The 23,045-nt window shown below is 53.8% G+C and overlaps 1 protein-coding gene across 4 annotated transcripts in view; it reads left to right on the top strand.

Annotated features, from left to right (window-relative positions):
* BCL11B (BAF chromatin remodeling complex subunit BCL11B) overlaps positions 1 to 23,045 on the top strand; it is a 92,628-nt gene that overhangs the window by 35,059 nt on the left and 34,524 nt on the right. For 2 of the 4 annotated variants that reach the window (XM_025443313.3, XM_025443312.3), the window contains exon 3: positions 6,386 to 6,598. The exons of the other annotated variants lie outside the window; for them this stretch is intronic. In XM_025443313.3, coding sequence (XP_025299098.3) covers positions 6,386 to 6,598 — 213 coding nt within the window. The remainder of the gene's footprint in view (positions 1 to 6,385; positions 6,599 to 23,045) is intronic. 4 annotated transcript variants of the gene reach the window in all.

Here is a 23,045-nt window from a genome sequence, read left to right as displayed (position 1 = left end):
ACTCCCTTTTCAGCCCCATGAAAGGGCTGCTGTTTTCAGCATGAAGCCTGAGTAAAAAGGCCCAACCCCGGCTGGAGCTTTGTTTTTATGGCCCCTGTGTGATGGCCCTGAAGGATGTCTTTAAACCCAGCTGCGCAAACCCTGGTGAGACCTCATTTGCCCTCTGTTGCTCCTCTTTTGAAGGGCACCAACATGTGCACCCCCAAACTCAAACCCACTGCAGCAAGGACCTGAGACCCATGATGGGCGCTCAGACTTGCCTGAATTAGGAAGGGAATCCAGAAGTGGGAGGTGGGATTTGGCAGACGCAGCTCTCTGCCGAGAATTTCTAGATCCCCCAAGTGGTCTGGCGCTCTGAACTGAGCCAGGCCGCACACCCACCCGCTCTCTTGGCCTTGTCTTGAGGACCTGTCCTGACCTTGCAGGTTTTCATGGTGACTTATGGTGTTCACGAATATAGCTTGGATTCCCTTTCTGCTTTGTGTTGTTGTTGTTGTTGTTATTATTATGTATTTCATAATGAAATGAAAAGCAATTCTGGTCTGTGCTCAGTGATTAAAAAGACTTGAAATAATACCTGTGGAGTGAGGGAATTTATTTTTTTCCCCCAGACCCATGTAGCTCTGAAATTGAGTAACAAAAGAAGGCTGCTTAGAATCTTTCCCTATTCCTGCTGTCTGAACCACCCTCCTCCTCCCAAAGAGAAAGAGAGAGAGAGAGAGAGAGACAAATGGTGGGAAGGCTAGGTCTTGTTGGGTGAGTACCCACTGCCTCTTTCATTTAAGGTGGCACTCTACTTCTTTCAAATAGGAAATTGCCAAAATGGATGTCATCGGCTGCTAATTAGATGTATTTTAACTGCAGGATCATTTTACCAGCTAATACTGTTATTATGTGCTTCAATGTGAACCCATGGTGGAGCTGTTAAAATATGAGCGTGCGGCCCTAGCGCACAGCTAATGAAGCCTGCGGGATCGGTGGAGCTCTCTCCTCGGGGGCCCCAAAGATGGCCAGGCCAGGCCCCAGGCAGAAGTCTGAGGCCTGGCAGCTTCTCAGGATGTGCCCCCTTGATTCCCTGTGGCCACCTTCTTTCTGTGTTTTGACCAGGGCCTGACTCCAGAGGAGGCCCTGAGCTCTCCTGAATGGAGGCCACGAGAATCACGGCCTCCTGCCCCCCAAGGTAGGTCACTGGGTCCACCATCCTTGGGCCTTTGAGCCAGCCTAGAAGCACCGAATGACCATGCATTGCAATGTGGCAGCCCAGGCCGCATCACCGTCACGCGGCCCGTGCCCCAAAGCAGGCAGGCCTGTACCTCAAGCACTGAGTTTTCGAGTCTGAGTTGGCTTCTCTCCATCCTCTCTCTCTAGCAAACCGGAAAAAGAGTCCTGATTTCCCGTCGGGGTTGGGGGAGGGTGGCTAGAATTGGGATAGATTCTTAAGCGTGAGCAGTGCATCTGACTTCATCTGCTTCCTCTCTCTCTCTCTCTCTGCCCCTCCCTCCCCCCCTTAATACATAGCATTTTTATCATCCTTAAGACAAAGTAGCTGGCAAAATATTTAAGCGATCCGAAAGAAATGTTTTTATTTGCCCGTGTGCGAATTGGGTTATCTGCCGATCTTGTTTATGAAATTTGGGGCTGCCTTTCCAGCAGTCTGTTCGCCTCTCAAATCTTTCCCGGCTCCCATTTCCATATTTCTGCGTGCATGTTCTTTGTTAATCACTTGGCAAGCGCTTATTTGAATATTAAAAATTTCTTTAATCATCAAAGGCAGGAGCACAGTCTCATGAATATTCATATTTTCCCCCCTCCTCAGACTGGATTCTAGTTCATTACCCTGCAGTAAAAGCCAAACAGCCATCAATCGCCCTCATTACAGGCTCTGGCGTTTTGATTGGCTGCCTGCTGCCCAGAGCTTTTATTTTTTTATTTTTTTATTTTTTTATTTTTTTTCCTCTTTTCCTGTGAGCTGTCTTGTACCTGCCAACAACCCCCCCCCCCAAAAAAAAAATCAACAATGCAAGAATAAATTTCTCTGGTTGAAAAACAACTTTGCAAACTTGTCAAACAGTCCTCATGGCTTGCTGCTGCTGAAGCGGTCACCACCACTACCTCTCCCCTGCGCCTCCCCCCCCCCCAGCACCACCTCTGTAAGAAAAAAAAAAAGAACCCGGGAAAAAAGGGTGGGGGAGAGAATTAAATAAATAAATAAAAAAGGGAGAAACTTGAGCCTCAGAGATGAATATATGTCAAGAGAGTTGACGTAAGTTTCATTTGCATAATGACTTTGTACTTCTGCATTAATAAAATTTGCATATGAAGCCATGTTAATTACTCCTGATCATGCTTTTTGCATTCATGCATAGTAATTTTCTCCGACTTGTGAGAATTAATGTCTTGGCATGGGGGGAGGGGGCGCGGGGATTGTCAGGTTTTCTTGCCAGTGGCCCTCGCTCACAAGCGCTCGCTCCCTGTCTGTCTCCCTCCTTGATCTATGACTCATTTTTGCACTATCAGTAGGAGTTCTTGGCTTAAAAAATGTATCAATTGAAGAGCACCAGTAGGGAGAAAAATATATATCTCCTGCACACAGTGTATACCAGAGCTCCTCTCGCTGGCTGGGGATCTGTAGCCCCCTCCCCCGTGGGAGGGGCGCCCGAGGATTCAGCATCCGGAAAGGTGCACGCTCCCCTCACCACCAGGCTGGGGCTCTTCCAGGCGCGTTTTTTTATGTGTCTACACGCCGGTGGGTGTGGGCGTGCTCTCGGGGCAGTGCGCATGTGTGAGGACAGAGCAGGAACATCTGCAGGGCCCCTCTAGAAGGGAGACAGGTTACAGACACCCTCAGAATGGATGCGGCGAAAAACTGCCTCGTACCCTAATTTGGAACCGAAGAACCATTTTAGGGATCTTATTTTTGGATTTCGTTTGTGCCTCTTTGTGCAGGATGCATAGAGCAACATCCTAACCCCTGTGAGCCTCAGTTTCCTCCTTTTGTGAGGGAAGGTTGTAACACCTCCTCCTGGGAAGGCTGCTGGCCTTAAATGATATGATACATGTGTTGATTGTTTCCTTTTTTGATAATGAGAGCCAACTTCCATGATAAGGAGGGGAGCCAGCCAGGGTTTTATTTTTAAGCCACCTGGATCCTGCATAAAGCTGAGATGGCGTCTTGGTGTCCCTCCGCTGTATACCTCGGTGCTGTTCCAATTCCAGAGGGGAACCCACCTAGACCCCAGAAGAAACCATTTTTAAAAGAGTGTCTTGCAGGGCTTGGTCAGGTGCCTTCTAGAGTGAACACCGGACAGACATTCCCTGGCAGGCCGTGGGGAGGGAGCAGGAGAAGTTCCAGAGTGGAAAATAAATGGATGGTGGTGGCCGTTTGTTTGTTGACTGTTCACTGGAAGCCAGGCCCTGGCCAGACTTGTCCTGACCTTCCTTTGAAGGTGGGGCTCTGAGAAAGTGACTCACCCTGGGTCACGTGGCCAGGAAATGGCAGAGGGGATTGGGCCCAGGCCTCTGCTCCAGGGCTGCGTCTGAGCTCCGGGCTTCCTCTGTATGTCGGTCTGTTGTCACCGGGTCTCAAGGGCTCTGTCGAGTGTGTTCTGGATTTCCTGTCTGCACTTTTGATTGCAGGCACTCCTTCCTTGCGGATAGACAAGAGTTGGGACGTGGCCTGGGATTGATTGGTGCTGAGGCCAGACAGTCCTCACCTTGGACTTGGCCATCTTAACCACTTGAACGTGTACAGTTAGTGGTTTTGAGCGTTTTCACGATATTGTGCAAACATCACTACCACTGTTTAATTCCAGAACCATTCGTCATTCCCAGAAGAAACCCTGTCCCCATTAGCCTTCACTACCCCAGCCCTGGCCCCTGGCAGCCACTTGTCTACATTCTGTCTCTGTGGATTTGCCAGCTCTGGATATCTATAGTCACACAATAGATGGCTTCTAGCATCACCTTCTGCTTTTGCTCTGGCTTTGGGACTCCTGCCTTTAGACAGAGTGCTCGTGGATTAAGCTGCTGGGGGGGGGGGGTGTGTGTTGGGGAAGGACCCCCCAGGGCAGAGGTCTTCTGAGAGCAGCTAGAGTGTCCTCTGTGGGCAGCTCAGGATTAGAAGCCACTCACTCTTGCTGCCCCCTCCCCTGCCTCCAATTGAGCCAGCTCCTGGAGCAGGTGGTCCTCAGTGAGGTTGGAATTCGTAATGGGGGCATGAGGAAGCCCCTCTAGGGGGCAGCTTAGCTTGGTCCCTCACCCCTACCTGCGTTGGAGGATGGCTTTGCTTTTACAGACTATAGCCTAACCTGATCTCTCCTTTTGGAAAGATCTGCCCTTAGGTCCTTCCTCCTAACCTTGGAGACACACATTCTGCTCCCTTTCCACCTGGGCATTCCTGGGCACTCCTGTCTACTCTCTCTCAGTCCTGATAAATGGTGGTGGCTGTGCCATGGTTTTCCTCAGAACCAGGGGCCTGGATTCACTCTTTTTCGGCCTTCTGTGGCCTAACTGAGCCCAAGGACCCTCCCCCCCTCCACTTCCCTCCACCCCACATGGCCTTTCGTCTCAGCATCCCGGGGTGCCCTGCTCATCCCAGAGGGAGGCTGGGGGACACAACTGTGTTCAAGTCCCAGATCTCCCTGAGCCTCAGCATCCCCTGTGGGATGGGGATGGTTTTCTCAAACGAGTGAGGTATTGGTGGTGAACTGCCTGTGTGGTAGGTGCTTAGCACAAGGCGGTGTCAGGAGCCTTCCATGGTGTGAAGGCAAGTTGATGTACACAGGGCCAAATGTGCCGTGTCCAGTGCTGGGGGAGGGATTTAGGCAAGGACTGGCTGGGGCAGGCTTCTGGGAGGAGGTGGGTGACACTGGTCTAAGGTGCCAACTTCTTGCACTGAAGCTGTGGCCAGAACTATGTGGGGTCATTGGCCATGTCCTTCCTTCTGGAGCTGGCATGGCCTCAGCAGCGCCCTGGGTCCTGAGCCTCGCCTCATACGAGGTCTTCATTGGTGCAGAGGAGGCCATGAGGCTTTGGCTTCTTGGAAGGATGCGTGCAGGTCTTCTCAAAGGTCCTGGTGCCCCTAGTCCTGGGTAAGACACGATTTGTAGAGGCGGATGCCATAGTGAAAGAGCATTGGTTCCAGAGCCAGGTGGCCAGGGCCAGGGCTGGGGGTGGGGGGCAGTTTTCTGTGGTCAGGTCATCAGTTTCCCGGTCTGTGCAGCGGGTCTCCCAGGCCCTCCACCGGCCTGTTGGGAAGCCCACTCAGGAGGGTCCTGACAGGATCCTGGCCAGAAGTGGGCTTGCGAGGCCCCATGTCTCCCCTGGGTGCAGGGATCCCTCTTGGGGGCCCCGAGGTGGGCAGACCCCCACCTTGCAGACCCGTGAGGGGTGGTGAGTGGCGTCGGGTGGCCTCCTTGGCAGAGCCGGCCCGGGCCCAGCTGCCCTCATCTTGTTGGTGTTTTCTTTTTGTGTCTCTGATGCTTCTCCGCTCAATTATTTACCCAGGGAATTTGGGCTTCTTCACTTGTGGTTTTGGCAAGGGCTTCACACAGATTTTTGCCCTGGTGGTCTCTTAGCCATTTAAGATAAACGGCCAAATCAAACGCAGGCCCTGCCGGGGAGTTGAGGCGAACTGTGGGGCTGGGCGGAGGAGGCAAGAGAGCTCCTGGCCCTGCGGCCTGGCTGTCAGATGGGGGAGGCGTCCCAGCCAGGCCCCAGGCGTTAGGAGGGGTTCTGGGCAGTGCCGGGGGTTTTCTTGGGGGTTGGGGGGCGTTCAAAGCCTTCTGAAAGGCCTCGGGGCTTGTGCGCTGTGCTTGATCAAGCTCAGGTTGCTGAGGAGGACCGTGGGCTGGAGAGACATACCAGCTGGCCGTCTGCCAGGCCACAAGTTAACCAGTGCCCAGGTGCTCAGAGGTAGACTGAGGTGCCCAAGGCCTGTACAGACAGCCCATCCTGATAGAGCAAACGGTGGTGGCTTGGAGCTTCCCAGCTCCTCTAGAGGGGGTGGTGGTGGCCCAAGTTTTGGGGAACGAATCCCCAAAGGGAGCCAGCTCCAGAACATTCCAGAAGCCTCCACATAGTGGGTGGGGGGGGCTTCCTGGGTGCAGGGGCCCTGACCACCTCTTTTGACCGCCCCCCCCCCCCCAGGGATGGGAATCTGGTCCCAAGACAGCCCAACCTGGCAGCTGTGGAAGGAGGACCCCCTCAGGCCACCCCACCCACTTCCCTGCAGGGCCTGACACCCTGGGGCGCCCTCCCCCACCACCCCCCCCAGCTCTGGAAGGGTGACCTGCAGCCCTCTGCCCCGGGCCCCTGTCCCATGCCCCGGGTCCCTTGTATGGTCCAGGGCCCGACTGACCAGTCTTTTTTATTGTTTTTTCTCCAGGGCCGTGCAGGCCTGCCCAGCTGCCAGCGACGGCCCCCATAGCTGCCTCCTCCCACCCTCACTCATCCGTGATCACTCCACCTCTGCGCACCCTGGGCGCCCTGCCGCCCTGCTTCCCCCTGCCGTGCTGCAGCGCGCGCCCGGTCTCGGGTGACGGGACTCAGGGTGAGGGTCAGACGGAGGCTCCCTTTGGATGCCAGTGTCAGTTGTCAGGTAACAGACGGCCGCGGTGGCGGGGGGGCGGGCTCCCAGGGATGGCGGGGTGTGCCCGGGGCAGAGCTGGCGGCTGCCTCACCCAGGCGGGCTGGGCAAGGTGGGGGCCCAGGGAGGATGTGCCGTCCCACCCCGAGGGCATTTTGGGGGGCGCACAGGGGAAGTGCTCAAGGACATCAGCGTGCCCCTGTCCGCCATCGGTCAGGAGGTCCCCCGACGCCTCCGCCCATGCTGAGTGTCTCACTCCCAGAATGCATTCCTCCGGCTTCCAAATGTCATCTCTTTGGGCTGTTTAGCTAAAGCTTAATTGGATAACACTTAACATCTGAGGTTTTCTTCTGCCCTCGCCACTACTGTCCCCTCCTCTCCCCCTGCCCCCACCCCAGTCACTGCCCCCACCCTGGAGACACCACTGGGGGAAGACTCCCTAGTCGTCTGTGCACATCGCCGGAGCCGTCCAAAATGCTGAATTTCTCTTTGCCAGAATGTGTTGCCTATTAACTTTGAGACAAAAAAGTCACTCTGAAGGAGCCTTTCAGCTGTGACTGTGGGAAGGATGAAGCCTTGTAGGGTGCCTGTGGGGTGGGGCCATGCACATACCTACTGTGTGCCTCACTACGGGTCCGTGTGGCTGCCCAATATATGGGTGGGCAGACAGGCAGCCACAGCACAACACCCCCCACCTCTCTTCCCAAACACAACCCAGACTCCTGCTGTGGCCTAAGGTCCCTGGAATTTGTGACTAGAGGCCTCCCATCCCAGCCTCTCCTGCTCAGGGCCCAATGCCAGGACGCTGACACAGATACAGGTGGTGGTGAGTGCCCTGAGGTCTGGTTTCCAGGCAGGGGCAGGAACAGAGAAGGGTTGGGGGCGTTGAAGAGCTGGGGTGCAGAGCTGGGGCTGATTCCGTTTGTCTCAGCTTTGTCACCAGGCACATTGTAGGTTTTCTCTTGATGTGGGTAATGAAAACTATTTTTATTGGATAGGTTTTGCTTTCATCGAAGCTGTCCCAAGGGATGGTCCCTGGTGGAGCCACAGCTCGGCAGAAGGCCACAGGTGGCCCCGGCTCCAGGGGCAAGAGCTCCCTAGGCCTTCCTGCTGGTCGGGTGGCCTGCAGCCTTCAGCAGCTCCTGCTGTGATGTCTGGTGGCATCATAGGTATGGGGCTCATGCGTTGAATGCACAAAGCCTAGACTCAAACTGCCCAGGGAGCAGTTGGCACCGCCGGCAAAGAAACCGGCTCTCTGCCCCGGGCCGCCCGGGCACCCGGGATGATTGGGGCTCCCATCCCTGCTCTGTGATCCCTGCTTGCTGTGCGAGGCTGCCTGGTCCATCCAGGTGGTTGCCCTGCTCTCGTGGCTTCCTGTAATTAGTGCTGTAGCCCCTGCAAGCACGCAGGGGGTCGCTCTATCAAAGATCAGCCGGTGTTTCTCACTGCTCGGTCGAGTTCTGTGGTACAGAAACATGATTTCCCTGGCAGAGGTGCACCTGGGACTTCACTTAACCCTCTGGGGCTCTGGCTCTGCTCAGAAGCTACCATGCTGCGTGAGAACTGTCGCATCCCTGTTCTGCAGACAGGGAAGCCAGGGCTCAGGGCGGCCGGGTGGCTATCGTAGAGATGCCTCCCTCTTCCCCTGGAGCCTCCTGCCTCTGCCTGCATCCAGGGGTGTTCCCACTGATTGGCCAGTCCTCTCACACTTGCCCTCAGCCACAGTGCCACCCTTTCCTTCAAGGGACCATGTGTTGAGGGCCTACTGTGTGCGGGATTGCACTGGGCCTTTTCTGTCCATGCTTGAATTTAATTCCTATGGTGACTATAGGAGGTAGGTTCTCTCTTCCCACTTTACAGACGAGAAAGTGAGGCTCGGAGATGTGGAGTTCTCGTAGCCCACAGTCATTCGTTCTTTTATGGAAAGCCCTTTCTTGGGCACCTCGTCTGTAGGCACTGGGCAAACTGAGGTGGAGTCAGGCACAGCGGGTCTGGGCTCCCTGCACCTTGCAGGAGTGGAGATGGGGAGAGTGGGAATGGGGACCTGCAGAGAAGATGCTTGGAAGGGGATGGAGGGCAGAGGTGGGATTTGACCCTGGCTGCTCACCCAGCACCTATTTCATGTCTGGCATTGGCTCAGCTGGCCCAGAGGCCTTCTTGGACTTTAGAACGTGATGCTGTGAGGGCTTAGAGGGTCTGTGAGCAGCCCCCAAATGGATGTCAGTGCCCAGGGGGAGAAGCGAGGCGGGGTGGGGTCTGTACCTGGGGTCTCTGAGACCACCCTTCCCAACCATCCTCGGAGGCCTGCTCTCGGCCTCTCATGCTTGGCTGCGATTTCCAGCGCTGTCCTCCTTCACTGTTGGATCCCCGTTAATTAGCCTGCCTCATGTCCCCCCGTACTTTCCGATCAGTTTCAGTACCTGAAAATATCCTGTTCCGGAGGGTTTTGTCCCTTTGTGGCTTCTGTCCCTGGCACTGGGCTGTTTGCTGAAGTGTTTTTAGTGCCTGTTTAATTAGTAGTTGGAATGGAGTCATTAAATTCGCAGTAACCCGTTAGGAAGAAGCAGTCCTCTGTGAAGACGGAGAGGGGCCACCGTCCTTACTTTGTTTTGTCTCTTTTCAGATCAGGATGCACTGAACCTATCTCTTCAAATTAATGCGGAAAACCCCGGAGTAACCGTGTCTCACACGGGTTAATTGCATGCCCGCGAAGGCATTCACAGTTATTTATAGAAGGATGTGATTTTATGGGGGAGCAAGCCACACAGGTTTGCATGTTTGTGGACCTCTCTGGCTGGCAGCGTCCCAGACGGCCCCGCCTCCTGGGACCGGGACCCCAGACCTCCCGCTGGGCATGGAGGGGAGAAGGGACTTGGGCTCTTCAGTGCTTTTTGACTCTGCTGAGATAATGGGAGGGCTTTGTGTCTGGCCATTCTTGGAAACTGAAGTTTTTTCCCTGAGAAATTTCACGTAGGAACTTCTCGTGGAGTCCAGAAGCTCGGGCTGTGGTCTTGGCCCTTCCTCCACCTGGCTGGTGACCTTGGATGAGCCGGCCTCCCTCTCTGGGCCTGTTTCCTCTTCTGTAATAAAAACCATATATGTGAATACACACATATGTGCAGATCACATGATATATACATAATGTTTGAAAATGAGGCTGCACGTTTGACTTCTAAAACAGATCGTATTGATCTGCCTCAGTTACTGGCTGCTGTGGATGGCTGGGCATGTGACAGGTTCCCGGGGCAGGGCTGGGGTATTCAGAGACCAGTTCAAAAACCTCTGGGCCTTGGCTCCCCTGAACCTTTCCCCATCCCAGGGTCTCCGTGACCTTCAGGCGTCACAGAGTCTATCCACTGCCCGACTGCAGGCTGCTGTTTCCGTGTGGCCCTGTGACCTTGGTCAAGCCATTTCCTCCTTGTGCTTCAGTTTTCCCACCTATAAAATGGGGGTAATGATAGTACGTGCCTTGAGAGATTGCTTTGGGGATCGAATGAGGTCCTCCTGTATGCCAGGTGCTGAGACCGGTGCCTCATGCTGAGTGAGCCCCTTAGAGGTTGTGACTCACGCTTGTGCAAAACGGGTTTTACAGCAGGACATGGTGACGTGTCCAGCACTGTGTGGAATTTTACATCAGGCGGGATCTGCAGCTTGCATTCTTGAAGGCCTTTAGCCTCTTAGCTGGCTCAGATCATGTTACCAGCGTGGTGAGGTGGGAAAGGAACCCAGAAACTTCATTGCATATTTAAGAGCCACAAATGGTCATCAGCTACCGTGATGAGTACGTGCGCTCGGTGAAGTTCAAGGTCTCACGCAAGAACACACAGGATCCCAGCTCGGGGAAGTGGAAGTGTTTGGATTTAATAGAAGGAGTCAGTTGCAGTCATTAGTAGATGCTGAAATCACAGGGCAATCTTGTAAAGTTAAATTCAATTTACTTTTCTCCTGAAATTGTATTTGCTGTGTTATTTAACTAGTCTGGGGTTTCTTGGCATGGGTTAAAGGGACAATAAAGATAAAAGAATACCTGTAAGTAAATAGTAGGGTTTAACAGGAGAATCTATCGTGTTCTCCTCCTTCAATTATATCCCAGTGTTCATTTGTGTTGGTTTTTATACATGGAGCCATCCAATGGGACACTGTGGATTAGACCACCCTAGCTGTGGAAGCTTGATGCAATTAATACAGTCTGTCTGGAAAGTGGCCTTATTTCTGGAAGTTTTATGTTAATGATAGGGTCTGTGCTTTGCACATTTCATACCAGAACAAGAAGCACGCTGTAGTTTCATTCTGAACTGGGTTTGATTAACACCGAAGGATCAGTGGGAAGCCAAAGGGTGATGCGGACCGAGATGGCAAGTCCTCACCAGGCCCCCGCTGGCGCGCCGCCTCTGTTCTGGTGGAGGGGGTGCAGGGGCTCCTCAGTAGAGCATGAGAGCCTCCATGGAGACTCTGGAGGGAGGGGTGAGTATGGGGGTGGGGAAGAAGAGAAGTGAGTGTGGATGAACGGTTGTGGACAGAAGCACTCCGTCTGGGGAAGGTTTGAGACGTGCTCTTGTGATTCCCTCTGCAGAGTCGCGTTTGCTGTGAGTCTTCCTGGGCTAACCAGGTCCCAGTGTCAATGGGGGTTGGCTCACTGGAGGCAAAGGGCTCTCAGGGGAGTCATTAAAAATTTAAAGAGTCATCTGTACGCCTTGCGATGTCTACATTGCCGAGGGGGCTGGTGGTCCAGCATTTACCACCTCTGGGTGACTCTTGCATGCTTGCTCAGTGGATTCTACTCTGGTCTGCCTGCTTCCTGGGATCACAGCACTGCAGAGGCTGCTGTGGGCCGCCTGGCTTTAGAACTCAGATGCCTCCTTTCGTGATTAGGGGAGGTACCAGGAGAAGCCACCGAAGAGCTGTCAGGTCCCCAGCATGGAGGAAGCCGACTCTCTAGGCCGGTGGAGGTGGCAGGGCTTGGGAGAACTCCAGGGAGCCCACTGTCTGGGAGTCACGTCTGCTCCAGCACCTACGGGGAGGCCAAGAGCGTCGTGTTTCTGGGGGCCAGAGGAGTGCGGTGCTGCCTGCGGGGTCGGGGTGGGCAGGGGCACCTACCAGCGTGACTGTCCTTGGATAAAAGGGGTCCCAGCAACGTCCCGGAGAGGAGACCGCTGCAGCCGTGCCAGATTGCATTTCACTCCGAGCCGGCCCTTCAGACGTTCTGAAGGCAGAGCTAAATCAAAGAATTCTGTTCAAATCCGTACAAGATGTTGCTGTTTCTCTGCTCTGACAGGAGAGGCATTTGGAAGTGCAGTTTCTTTCTTTCTTTTCTTTCTTTCTTTCTTTTTTTTTTTTTTTTTATAGCTGTCTTAAAAAGGAGTTTGGCTGTTTAGCACAGCTGGTGCTCATTACATTATGCACTGGCAATAAAATAGCATGTGTAATTAATTTTTAATGCAGCGCTGGATGCAGCGCTTTAAAGCAGTTAGTGGATGTGAAGAACCAGCACTGGCCACCGACATCAGAGATCTCAAGGCAGGCGGCCACGTTCTGCAGCTTTGAAGGGAATCTGAAAGTGGCAGCGGAGCCTGGGGGCCCCTCCACGTGGAGCAGAGTCATCCAGAAATGGATTCACTTTGGGTGACCTGAGAGGCTTCCGTTCATCTTGAATGACCGAGGACCAGGGGTCCGTCTGACCCCTTTAGGCTCTGCCTGCAAGGCCGTGTTACCCGGCTTGAGTTCAGGCTGTAAGCTCGGGAGGGAGACCCCCTCATCCAGCTGAAGCCACGTGAAGCACATCTGATTTGGCAGCAGAGAGTCAGTGGTTGCTCTGGGGAGCCCTGCCCACTTAGCTTCTGGGACCCTCAGTTTTGCCATCTGCAGTGGGAAAAAGCCTCCGTGTGTCCGAGGTTGGAGACCCGTGGCTCCCGCAGTTGTGCTTTGATCACTGGCTGCCCCACCCCTTCCCAGGGCCCTGTGACATGGATTCGTGTTTGAAATGAAATGTCATCGTGGACACAGACGGCGGGGAGGGTTGTAGGCACCGTGGGAAGCTGAGGGCTTGGGACCATCTCGGTTGTCCTCCCTGTGACATGGAGGCACTGAGAGTATCCCTGCACTGGAAGTTCCACTGAGCGTCCACAGCTGAGCACCAGCGTGTGTGGAAGCAGAGGCAATAGGTGTGACAGGGAAGAAGGAGGAAGGTGGACTGTTGAGAAGCCTTGGGTCCCCCCCTTGCCCGATGCTCCATGCCAACTTGGCTGTCCTCCCCATGAAGTTTTGCTTCCCGGGAAATCACCACCATCACTTCCAGTGACTTGCCAGTATTTTCTCTGGGGTCCTCTATGTGCCACCACTGTCCTGGGCACTTTGCACACGTCACTAAGGCCACCTCTATCTTCATCACTCCCCGAGGAAGAGGAACCTCCCCTTTTGCTCCTGAGGATCATGGGAGCTCCTGCTGCTTTCCCTTGGGCTGCAGAGTGACTCAGACAGGGGCATTGGAGATGCAGCTCGCAGTGGGAAACCAGACCACATTCGGGCATGGTCCTGGGAGGGTCCCCAAGGTCTTCCTTCACTCACTGGCCCTGCTGATGCCTGATCTGGGGCAGGATGCAGGGGTCCCGGAATGAGCTCAGTGGGGCTCTTGCCATGGTGGTCGGGCTGCACAGTACTGCCTTTCTCCGCTGAAGGAAATAGAAAGGACTGGGCTTCCAGGAGCAGGGAGGGTTCTGCAGATCTTCTGGAGGTTTTCCTGTTGGGGAAGGTGAGGTCAGATGTCGGACGGCTTCTCCTAGTGTGTGACCAGAGACAGATGTGGGTGTGGCCGTGGCCTGGAGAGGTCCTGCTGACCTGGCTTAGCTCGGGGTGTTCCCGAGGGGTCCAAGCTGTGAGTGACGGGCACATGGGAACCAACCTTCTCAGGCTGCCAAAGGGAACTTTGGCATAAAAGAAGAGCCTTGGGGCATCAGGAAAGATGTTCTTATCTCATCGCCTTCAAATTGGGTTTCTGGGGTCTGGCTGGGAGGCAGAGACCTGTGGTAGCTGGCCTCACCGTGGCATTTCCCAGGTCTCTGTAAATCCGTATCTTCAGGTTCCCAGCACCCGAGCAGGCGAGGCCCTCCCTCCCTGTAGGTGCTCGGGAAATGCTGGTGGACGGTGAAGACCCAGGAAAGGCGGTATTCTTGTCTGCAAGACAGGAGAGACACAGAATGCTCTTAGTTGCCTCCTCACTTTGTGTGTGTGTGTTGTGGGTTTTTTTTTTTTTAATAATTTATTTTTAAGTAATGTCTACACCTAGCAGAGGGCTCAAACTCACAACTCCCTAGATCAAGAGTCGCTCGCTCCATGGACTGAGCCAGCCGGGTGCCGCACCTCCTCACTTTTTTTTTTGTACATGGTCCCCTAGAAGCAGTTTTTCTTCACTGGAGAGAAACAGATTTCTGTCCTCTTTAAAGCCTGAGGTGTTCTTTTTCTTTTCTTTTCTTTTCTTTTCTTTTCTTTTCTTTTCTTTTCTTTTCTTTTCTTTTCTTTTCTTTTCTTTCTTTTCTTTTCTTTTTTTGGTGAGGGGAACAAAACATACTTGACTTTTTAACCCGAGGGCCAGGCAAGGTGGAGGGGCTGTGTACTGTACATATTTCACAATCAAACCCAAATAGTCTAAACCATGAAATAGAGTTTATCCAAACATAATCAAGGCTGGCCAATTTAATCCAAAAATCAGTGGGGAGAAAGCCTTGGTGGGCAGGGGTCCCTCTGGGTAGGATTTCACACATAGCCTGCTCTCACACCTGAGGGGGACTGTTGCCTGGGCCTCTCTGGGCCCCCTCCCCCGCCTAGGGCTTGGCATGTGACTATGGTGTATGGACAGCGGGGGCGGAAGCCTCAGCCATGGCTTCCTCTCCCACCAGGGTCTTTCTTACACTTGGCAGTGGGGCCACCAGGTTATGGTCATGTTACCATTTCCTAGATAGTCAAGCTTCCCGTCACCTCCTTTCTTGGGCAGTAACCTAGTCTGTAGCTCACAGGTGAGGAGACGGACCAGAGAGGTGATGGAATGTGCCCGAGACTGTACAGCTGGTGGACAGCAGAAGTGAGATTTGAACCCGGGTCTCCTTGGGTCCCAGGGACACAGCGTGCTGCTGTCCTTGCTCCCTGGCTCCCAGACAGCCCTCCCGCTGGCCCTCCACCTGGCAGGTGTGAGTGGGAGCCCCGGAGGCAGAGGAGGCAGAGGCGGGAGCTACCCAGCCGTAGAGCGCTGCAGGCCTGGCCCCAGCCCTGGATAATGAGAATGCGGGTACTTGATGGTTTCCACAGAAGGAGTCAGAGGGCTCAGGACTTCTTGAAAGAGGTTAATGCGAACATGGAGCCACTGCCTGCAGAGACAGGGGCATGTGGCATCTCTTCGTAAATGCAGACAGTTTTAATTACTGCCGTTGTCAACAGGAGGCAAGGAATGGCCTCTGGGACAGGCCCATGGGGCGCACGCATCGGCCCTTAGAGCTGATTTAGCCAAGCTACCCGGTGCGCCCTCTTCTTGAGTTTCCTTGTGCTTTATGAGCAAGTGCGTGGTTTTGGTGCTGCTTTGATGGTAAAAGGAGCCATTGCTTGAGGGCCTACCCTGCGCCCCAGGCTCTGTGTGCACCTGTTCCTCTCCACTCATTTTTTCTCACAATGGTGTGAGGATATGTCTGTGGGAATTTTTTTTTAATTTTTTTTTAATTTTTTTAAATTTTTATTTATTTATGATAGTCACAGAGAGAGAGAGAGGCAGAGACACAGGCAGAGGGGGAAGCAGGCTCCACGCACCGGGAGCCCGACGTGGGATTCGATCCCGGGTCTCCAGGATCGCGCCCCGGGCCAAAGGCAGGCGCCAAACCGCTGCGCCACCCAGGGATCCCTTTTTTTTTTAATTTTACCATGGTAAAGTATGCAAAAGTTACCCGTCTAACCACTTTTAGGTGTAAGGTTCAGTGACATGAGGTACATCCCTGCTGTTATGCATTCTGCTCCCGCCACCTGCCACTCATCTCCAGAACATTCTGGTTATCCCAAACTGAAACTTTGTTCCCCCCAGAAACATAAACTCCCCCATTCCCCTTTCCTGTGTTCTACTTTCTGTCTCTTACAAGTTTGACTCCTCTGGGTATCCCATGTAAGTGGCACGAGACAACATGTCTCTTCCTGTGACGGGCTCATGTCACCCTGCCCGGTGTCCTCGGGTTGGCTATAGTCCAGGTGAGGATGTCCTTCCTCCGTAGGGCTAGGGACACACCACATCACGTCTGTCCATTCGTCCTGTGACGGACACTGGCCATTGGGAACAGGGCTTCGGTGAGCATGGGTGTGCAGCGAATGCTTGGAGACCCTGCTTTCAATTCTTTCCGGTGTCCAGCCGGTGGAATGGCTGGGCCGTGTGGTCATTCGTGTCTCACTTCTTGAGAAATTACCCACCTGTTTCTTGCAGCAGCAGGGTGGCACCATTTTACGTTCCCACCGGCAGGGCTCAAGAGTCCTGTTTCTTCACCTCCACCCTGACCCCCGAGACTCCGGGATGTAGATGACAGCCAGCCCAAGTCACGTGCTTGAACGTCAGTCTGGGGTGGAAGCGGCTCCTGCTGAGTGCAGACGTGGTGCTGGTGGCTGTGCTGCTGGGCCAGCATCCTCAGTACCTACCCTTCGAGGGTCTCACCCTGGGGTAAGGGCCTCTTGCATCTCTCCTAAGTGCTTCCCAGCGACGGCCCGTCTCCCAGGCTGCTGATTTTCAGCAGTCAGCTAAACGTTCTGCTAGCTTGAGAGTTTGGGGAAGAAAATTCTGCAAGTGGACAATTTTCACTTTCCTTTCTGCTGTGTCCTCAGGGAGTTAGCTTGGGCTTGGTTGAGCAGAAAGAGCCATGTACTTTAGAGGGGGAACACCTGGGAGCAGGGGCCAGCCGGCTGGTGTCCTGGGGCCCACCGTACCCCACCACTCCTGGAGCCTCTCTGGGTCCCTGTCTCCTGAGGGGATCATTGTGCCAGCCTGGCATCCCCAGCTGGGCTGGGAGGAATTGAAGATGGGGCATCCCCAAATTGGACTGTGGGGTGACTTGCTGGGTCTGCCTCTGTGATCAAGTGGTCTTGGGGTCCTTGGTGCAAGAAGAGGGAGAGTAATTGTGGGACTGCAGTGAGGATTATCCCATGGGGCTGTGGTTTCTGTAGCCCTGTATTAGTTCCTAGAGCTGCCAGAGCTAATGATGACAGGCCGGGTAGCTTCCAACAACAAAAATTTGTCATCTCACCGTTCTGCAAAGCCACAAGTCCAAAGTCAAGGTGTCAGCCGTGCTGTGCTCCATCCTGAGGCTCTGGGGGTGGGGGTGGCGGTGGGGGTGGGTCGGAATCTGTCCAGGCCTTCCCCAGCTTCTGGTGGCTCCCGGCGTTCCTCGGCTGTGACCGCATCCTCTCGCTCTGCCTCTGTGGTCATGGCCTCATCCTTGGGGCCTGTCTTCTCCTCTCCCAGACAATGAAAACTAAAAGAACAATTGTCATTACATTTAGAGCTCACCCGGATAATCTAGGATGATCTTTTCTCAACTCCCGAACTTAGTTACCTCTATAGTGATCCTTTTTCCAAAAAAAGGTCACAGTCCTAGATTCCAGGGATTTGGCTATGGACATTGCATTTGACGGGGGCGGGGGGGGGCACCATCCCACCCACCATGTACCCCTTGCTGGATTATAGGCCCATTTGGAGCAGGAACCCCAGTGTGCTGTCCTTTGCGAACTACCAAGGTTGGGGACCAATTCAAATATATGCAGGGCATCCCCTGAAAGTATACTGGGTTGAGCCCACAGCTGGTCTCCCCAATGAGAGGGCTGGATGTGCCTTGCCCCAGTGATTTTCAGATGCTGTCACCTTTGGGCAAAACTCAGACCTCCAGGTTTTATGGAAGATGGTTCCCCCCCAACACCACCACAATCCTGCCCCTGTGCCAAGTCAGAACATAGTTATTAATGGGGTGAGGGGGTGGCCTTAAAAAAAAGGCTGCAGTGATTATTATGAGAAAAAATTAGCAGAGTTGAATAGGAACTAAAAATAGCTGGACACATACTTGCCTATAATCTCTTTTCTTAAAGAAAATAGAATTATTTTTGTAAACCGGGTGCGAGAAGCCAGGAGCATCTTCTAAGACGCGTATCTTTTCAGGAAGAGCAGCTTGGAGCCCACTGGAGTGTGATGTCACCAAGCCAGGCTGCAGAGGCTTGCAGAGCCAGGGGGGGGGGTGAGGTCAGAGGGTCGGGACCCGGCCCCGGGGCCCCCGTTTCGCTGAGCATGTGTTTCACGGAGGAGAGGCTGGCTGTGGCCTCTGTGGCTGTGGGTTGCCTGGGATGTTTTGCAGCCACACCCCATCAGGTGGCTGGTAGCACTTGGGAGGACGGGAAGTCCTCGGGGGGCCAGGATGGCCAGGGGGTCCTTCTGGGCAAGGCTGGCCTGCCTCGCCATCCAGGCATCATCCGGGTCTGAGCGGACCTGCGAGAAATAAGCAAGACTTGAGGGAAAACATTCCATGGCTTTTTTATTTGGAGCCAAACATTGCCTCATGTAATATCCTCCCTGGCTTTTCCCATTGCCTCTGCCAGGGTCCTTGGGCCTGGCACAGACTCGTAATAAAAGGCCCTGTGTGTTTGTGTGTTTACATGTGAGTGTTTGTGTGTGTATGAGTGTATGTGTACACAGTATGTGTGTGTGTGTGTGTGTGTGAGTGTGATGTGTACATACGTAGGTGGCTACGTGTATGCATGTAGTTGTACGTGTGTACATGTGAGCGTGTGTGTGGGTACACGTTCATGCGTGTGTTTTTTTTGTGTGAGCACGTATGGTCTGTGTATACACGTGCGTGTGCATGCGTGCATGCATGTGTGTGGTGGCGAGGGGGAATTATCGGCACAGCAAGGGTCACCTCCCCCCTGCCCAGTGCAGGGTGTTTATGGTAGAGGCGCTTTGATTATTTTCCTCCCTGAACTTTGTAATTCTCGCTGGACTGCGGTGTGCGATCGAGTTTCAGTACCAAGGCCTGCTGAGAGGCGTTGAGGGCGGATCTCTCTCTGGGGATGAATTTGTCTTCTCGCTACCTTCCAGGGGAGGCCACAGCCCCTGCCTGCCCCGAGCTCAGAGAGAGCCCGGAAAACGTGGCTGGTGCTGGCGTGAGCCACGCAGGAGTGTGTGCCTGAGGAACACCGGCTTTGGAGCTGGGGGGCCCGTCTGAAACCCCAGCTCTGACATTTCATTTCCCAGCTCTTTGACCTTGGCCAGTGACCTAGCCTTTAGGAACCTTGGTTTCCTGGTCTGTAAAACGAGGTGGCAGTCAGTGGGATGGGCAGCACTTGGCTAGACACTTAGCGTGGGCCTCACCCTCCACATCCCTCACCCCCAGCTCTGCAAGGAATGCCCTGCCATTCCCATTTGACGGATTTGGAAACTGAGGCAGTCTGACTTCAGAATCCTTAACTGCTTCATTATACTTAAAAACCTTCTCGGGTCCCATCATGCCACCTCCAGCAGCGGCTGGCGTAGAAAGGTGGTAAGTAGTGGCAGGTATGACTATAATGTTTTTATTGTCGTTATAACTATAATTATTACCATCACCGTCACTATCATTGGCGTTTCCCTAAGAGGAGGGATTCCAGCCTCCACGTGGCTTTCCCCCTCGTGGCTGAGGCCCGCCTCCTGCAGAGGCTGCTTTCCAGGGGGTCCTTTCCATCTTTCAGACGGCTGAGATGGGGCAGTCTTACCTGGCATCCTTTGGCCCCTCTCTCTCATCTTCCCTCCTCCCTTTAGGGTTTGTGGGCATTTGAGGTTTCAGAAAGTCTTTCTCCTCTAATTGAGGTAATGAGCACCGTATTTCCAGAACCGCTGCACTAAAAGTCAAGTGCAAAATGATGGTTTTCATTTGTTGTTCTCTCTCTTAATATGCATCTCTTTAAGGAGGGATTGGCTGAAAGCAAACAGCTAATAACCTATGGATTTATGGAGTCAGCGCAAGCGGGCTTAATAAGCTTTTATACCTGGAACCAGCGTTCTGTCTCTTTAAGTTGAAACTCCAACTTGCTTGGTATTTTACAGTGCCTGGTTTCATTTATGCTGGAGCCAGACTTACTATGTGAGAGCCGTCCGCATGCTGGAATTAGTCTTAAGCTTGCTTCTGTGGCGTTGCCAAATTCCATGTTTGTGTTTTATTTAGAATTCTTTTCACGGCCAGCCGATTCTGTTCCGGCACACACAGGCGCTGTTGCGCCCCATGGAGAAAATAAGCAAGCTTGCGTTTTCTTTGGCAGAGGCCGCGGCCACAATAGACTGCGGTCTCCGAAACATTTTTTAAAAGCTATTTTAACCCATAACAGATGCATAAAGTCGGCACAGGCATGCCAGTTTTCTTAGTTTTAATTAAAAAATAATTACAGTCTAATGGGATGTTAGTGACACATTTGGATGAATGGTGGGTGACATTATCTGCAACTTATAAATGAGTGCCTCTCCCTTGGCCGGAGCAGAGGTGGGGAGGAGTTGGGAAGGAGATCTGGATATCTGTTCTTCATTGCAGGGTGGGGGTGGGGGTAGCGGGAGGCGTCCTGGGCACTGTGGGGTCCGGTGGGAGCCTTGGTGAATGGTGTGCAGCACTCGGAAGGGACATCCTGCTGCGGCCGGCCAGGTGACAGAGCTGCCAGGATGCAGCGATGAGTGGCCCAGGATTGGTGGTATTTTGGCGCATCCTCCATCCTGACGTGCTCGATTGGGAAATTCTCACCTGCAGGGGCTCATCAGCATGGTGAAGGTGGTCCCTGGGAGCTGTGGCCTCAAATTGGCTTCTTGGCCCCGACAATCCCGCTTCCCCCCCACCCCCCAGGACCCCATCAACTAGAAGCATGTGTGCACTGGGGGACCTGCTGGGGGCCATGCAAATAAGAAGATACATCTAGGAAGGTAAAGAAGCAGAAAAGCCGTCTTGCCTCGTACTGCTGCTTCAAGAAGTCTGCACCCCAGATGCTCCTCCTGGGTTCAGTTTTTATGTAAAACTTGACACTCATCAGAATCCGGAGTAGAGTGTGGTGGGTTGGGACGTCCCTGGGAGGCAGGGTCTCTGTGGGGACTCAGGGCAGGGATGTGGATGTGGGTGTGCTCACTCTGCCAGGAGGGAGGGATCTGGGAAGGGACGGGCATTATTGGGGCTTCTGTGAAGTCTCGTTACCTACACCAACTAGGCAGCTGGGGATGGCCATAGGTCTTTCTGGCCTCTGAGCCTTGGATTTATTGGCCTGTGCCTAGGGTGAGGACCAGGCCTCAAGCAGAGGGAGGAGTCTGTTCTAGGGTTCAGTATCCTGGGAGCTGGCTCTGCTGGAGGAGGGTGCCATAGGTCGGGATGATGGGGTGTACCTCTGCCACAGGCACTGGGAGCTGCGATATCTGGAGTCTTCCAGACCAAGAGGAAGATGCCCAGCTCAGTGGTGCCCTTGCATCCTTCGTGCTGGTGGGACATGCCCTGCAGGGCCCCTGTGTAGCATTGCCAGATGCCCTTTGAGTGGGCATGGCTCGGGCAGTGCCCCAGAGACAGGCAGGCACTGGCCACAGGCCACCACACTGAGCTAGGACCTGTCTGGCTGACCTCAGACCCCATGCTTTCCCCCCTGGGACCTCCTGCTCTGGGCAGGCCCACGGAGGACCCATCCCGTGGCTCACAGTGGGTTCCAGGAGAAAAAGGGACAGACCGAGGACCTTTATTTTTACTTTCGCGGGGTGTTGCCACTTACTGTCGGTGGAGTAAAATGAATACTTCTTAGACAATGTTTCCCTGAATCCAAATTCCTCAGAAGTGAAAATTAAGTTCCTCTATTAAAAACATGAGTCATACCAGCCCAGATGAGTCGTTGTGGCGTTCCTCGAATTTTTGGAAGGGAAACATCGCATTCATGTTAATCCTTTCAATTATACCTCATTGCTGACAATCCGCTGGGCGTCTTGCGTCGTTGGCCTCTGCAGTCTGGTTGCTGTGGAGCCTTGCACACAGCACCTGAGAGAGGGCAGGCCCAGGGCCTCAGTTTCCCTCGGTGCAGGCGCTCCTAGGTCGGGGAGCCTTACTGTTACGTAACTCAGGGCTTCTTCCTTCGTTCCCTCTGCAAGGCCTTGGGTATCTCATTGCTGCGAATGATTAATGTCCAGTTGAAAAAGGTTCCACGTCTGTCTGTTCATGTGAACTGGAAGCAGATGGGAGTGGAGTGGGTTCCCTGCTCCATGCCTGGTCCCAGGGTCCCCTCTCTGTGGGGTTCCTGCTCAGGTGACGACAGTGCAGACAGGCTAGGTTTTGTTCCCTCTCAGAAACTGGTCTATAGAATTGGTATCCTTCCCAGGAACCTCCAGGAACCCAGTCGGGGACCAGGGCAGGGAGGTGTCCCTGGTAGGGGCCGGGAGGGGACAGACCCAGAGACTTCTTACTCTGGGGGGAACAGCTGGGCATGCTGCCAGGGAAGTGAGAGAGTGCAATGAGGCTGTCGCCTCTCACTGTGACCAACCAGGCCTGGGCCACAGGTAGGCTGACCTTTGGCCCCAGAGGCAGCTTGCAGGGGGCAGGCAGGGAGGGAATGTCCTCTGGGAAACTGCAGCTTTGTGTATTTAAGACTTGCAGCTCTGCAAGACACAGCCCGGAGTTTGTCTCTCCCGCTTTGGGTGTGCCACTTGAGTTTTGGAAATTGCCCTTTGGAGATGGTGGGAGGGGGGGTTCCATTTTGCTTTTGCTTCTCTTTATTCAGCAGGATGCTCCATCCTGCCTACCGCTCAGGTGAATCCTCCGGTGGGCGGAGCAGTGAGTGCTGAGGGATGTACCTGACGACAGAGGTGAGTGGGCCACATCAGAACAAGGGAAGTCATTGGCCGGAAGGGCACAGGCTTTTGGATTTGGAATCCCATGCAAAGTGTGGTTTCCGAGTTTGGAACCATCACTTTGAGGGGGATATGGAGCACTGGGGAATTGGGGTGGGCAGGGCTTCAAGTTCATTTACTTCTATTAAGTTGAAGTTTCCTCTTTTTATAAGAAGAGAAAGCCCACGTAGCTGATGAGAAAGAAGCAGGGGCTAGAAAACAGGATTTGCTTACTCGTTATATTTCCCAGGAAATAAGCAAAGGTTTAGAATGGATGGGACCAGCTGCGAGGGACTCCAGAGAGTGGGGAAGAGTGTGATGAGAGCCCCTGGGTGGGAGGTGGGCCAGTGTGTCGGAGCCATGGGGCCCCTATGTCAGCACATTTGTTTATGTTAAGGAGGTCAGGGGAGCAAGAGTGATGGACCCACGTGTCTGGAAGGAAGTGTGTGTATGTGTGTGTGTGAACGTTTGGGATCAGGCTCTGCAGCCAGCACCTCCGAGGTGCTTTGGAAAGGGTCAGGGAGCAGAGGAAGGTGCACAGGACCAGGAGGGAGTGAGTGAGGTGCCCAGATGACACCTGAGTGTGACCAC

This window comes from Canis lupus, chromosome 8 (genome assembly GCF_003254725.2).
Source record: "Canis lupus dingo isolate Sandy chromosome 8, ASM325472v2, whole genome shotgun sequence".
Taxonomy (NCBI): domain Eukaryota; kingdom Metazoa; phylum Chordata; class Mammalia; order Carnivora; family Canidae; genus Canis; species Canis lupus.
The sequence above is the reverse complement of the archived record's forward strand: the minus strand, read 5'-3'. Positions and strand labels throughout refer to the sequence as shown.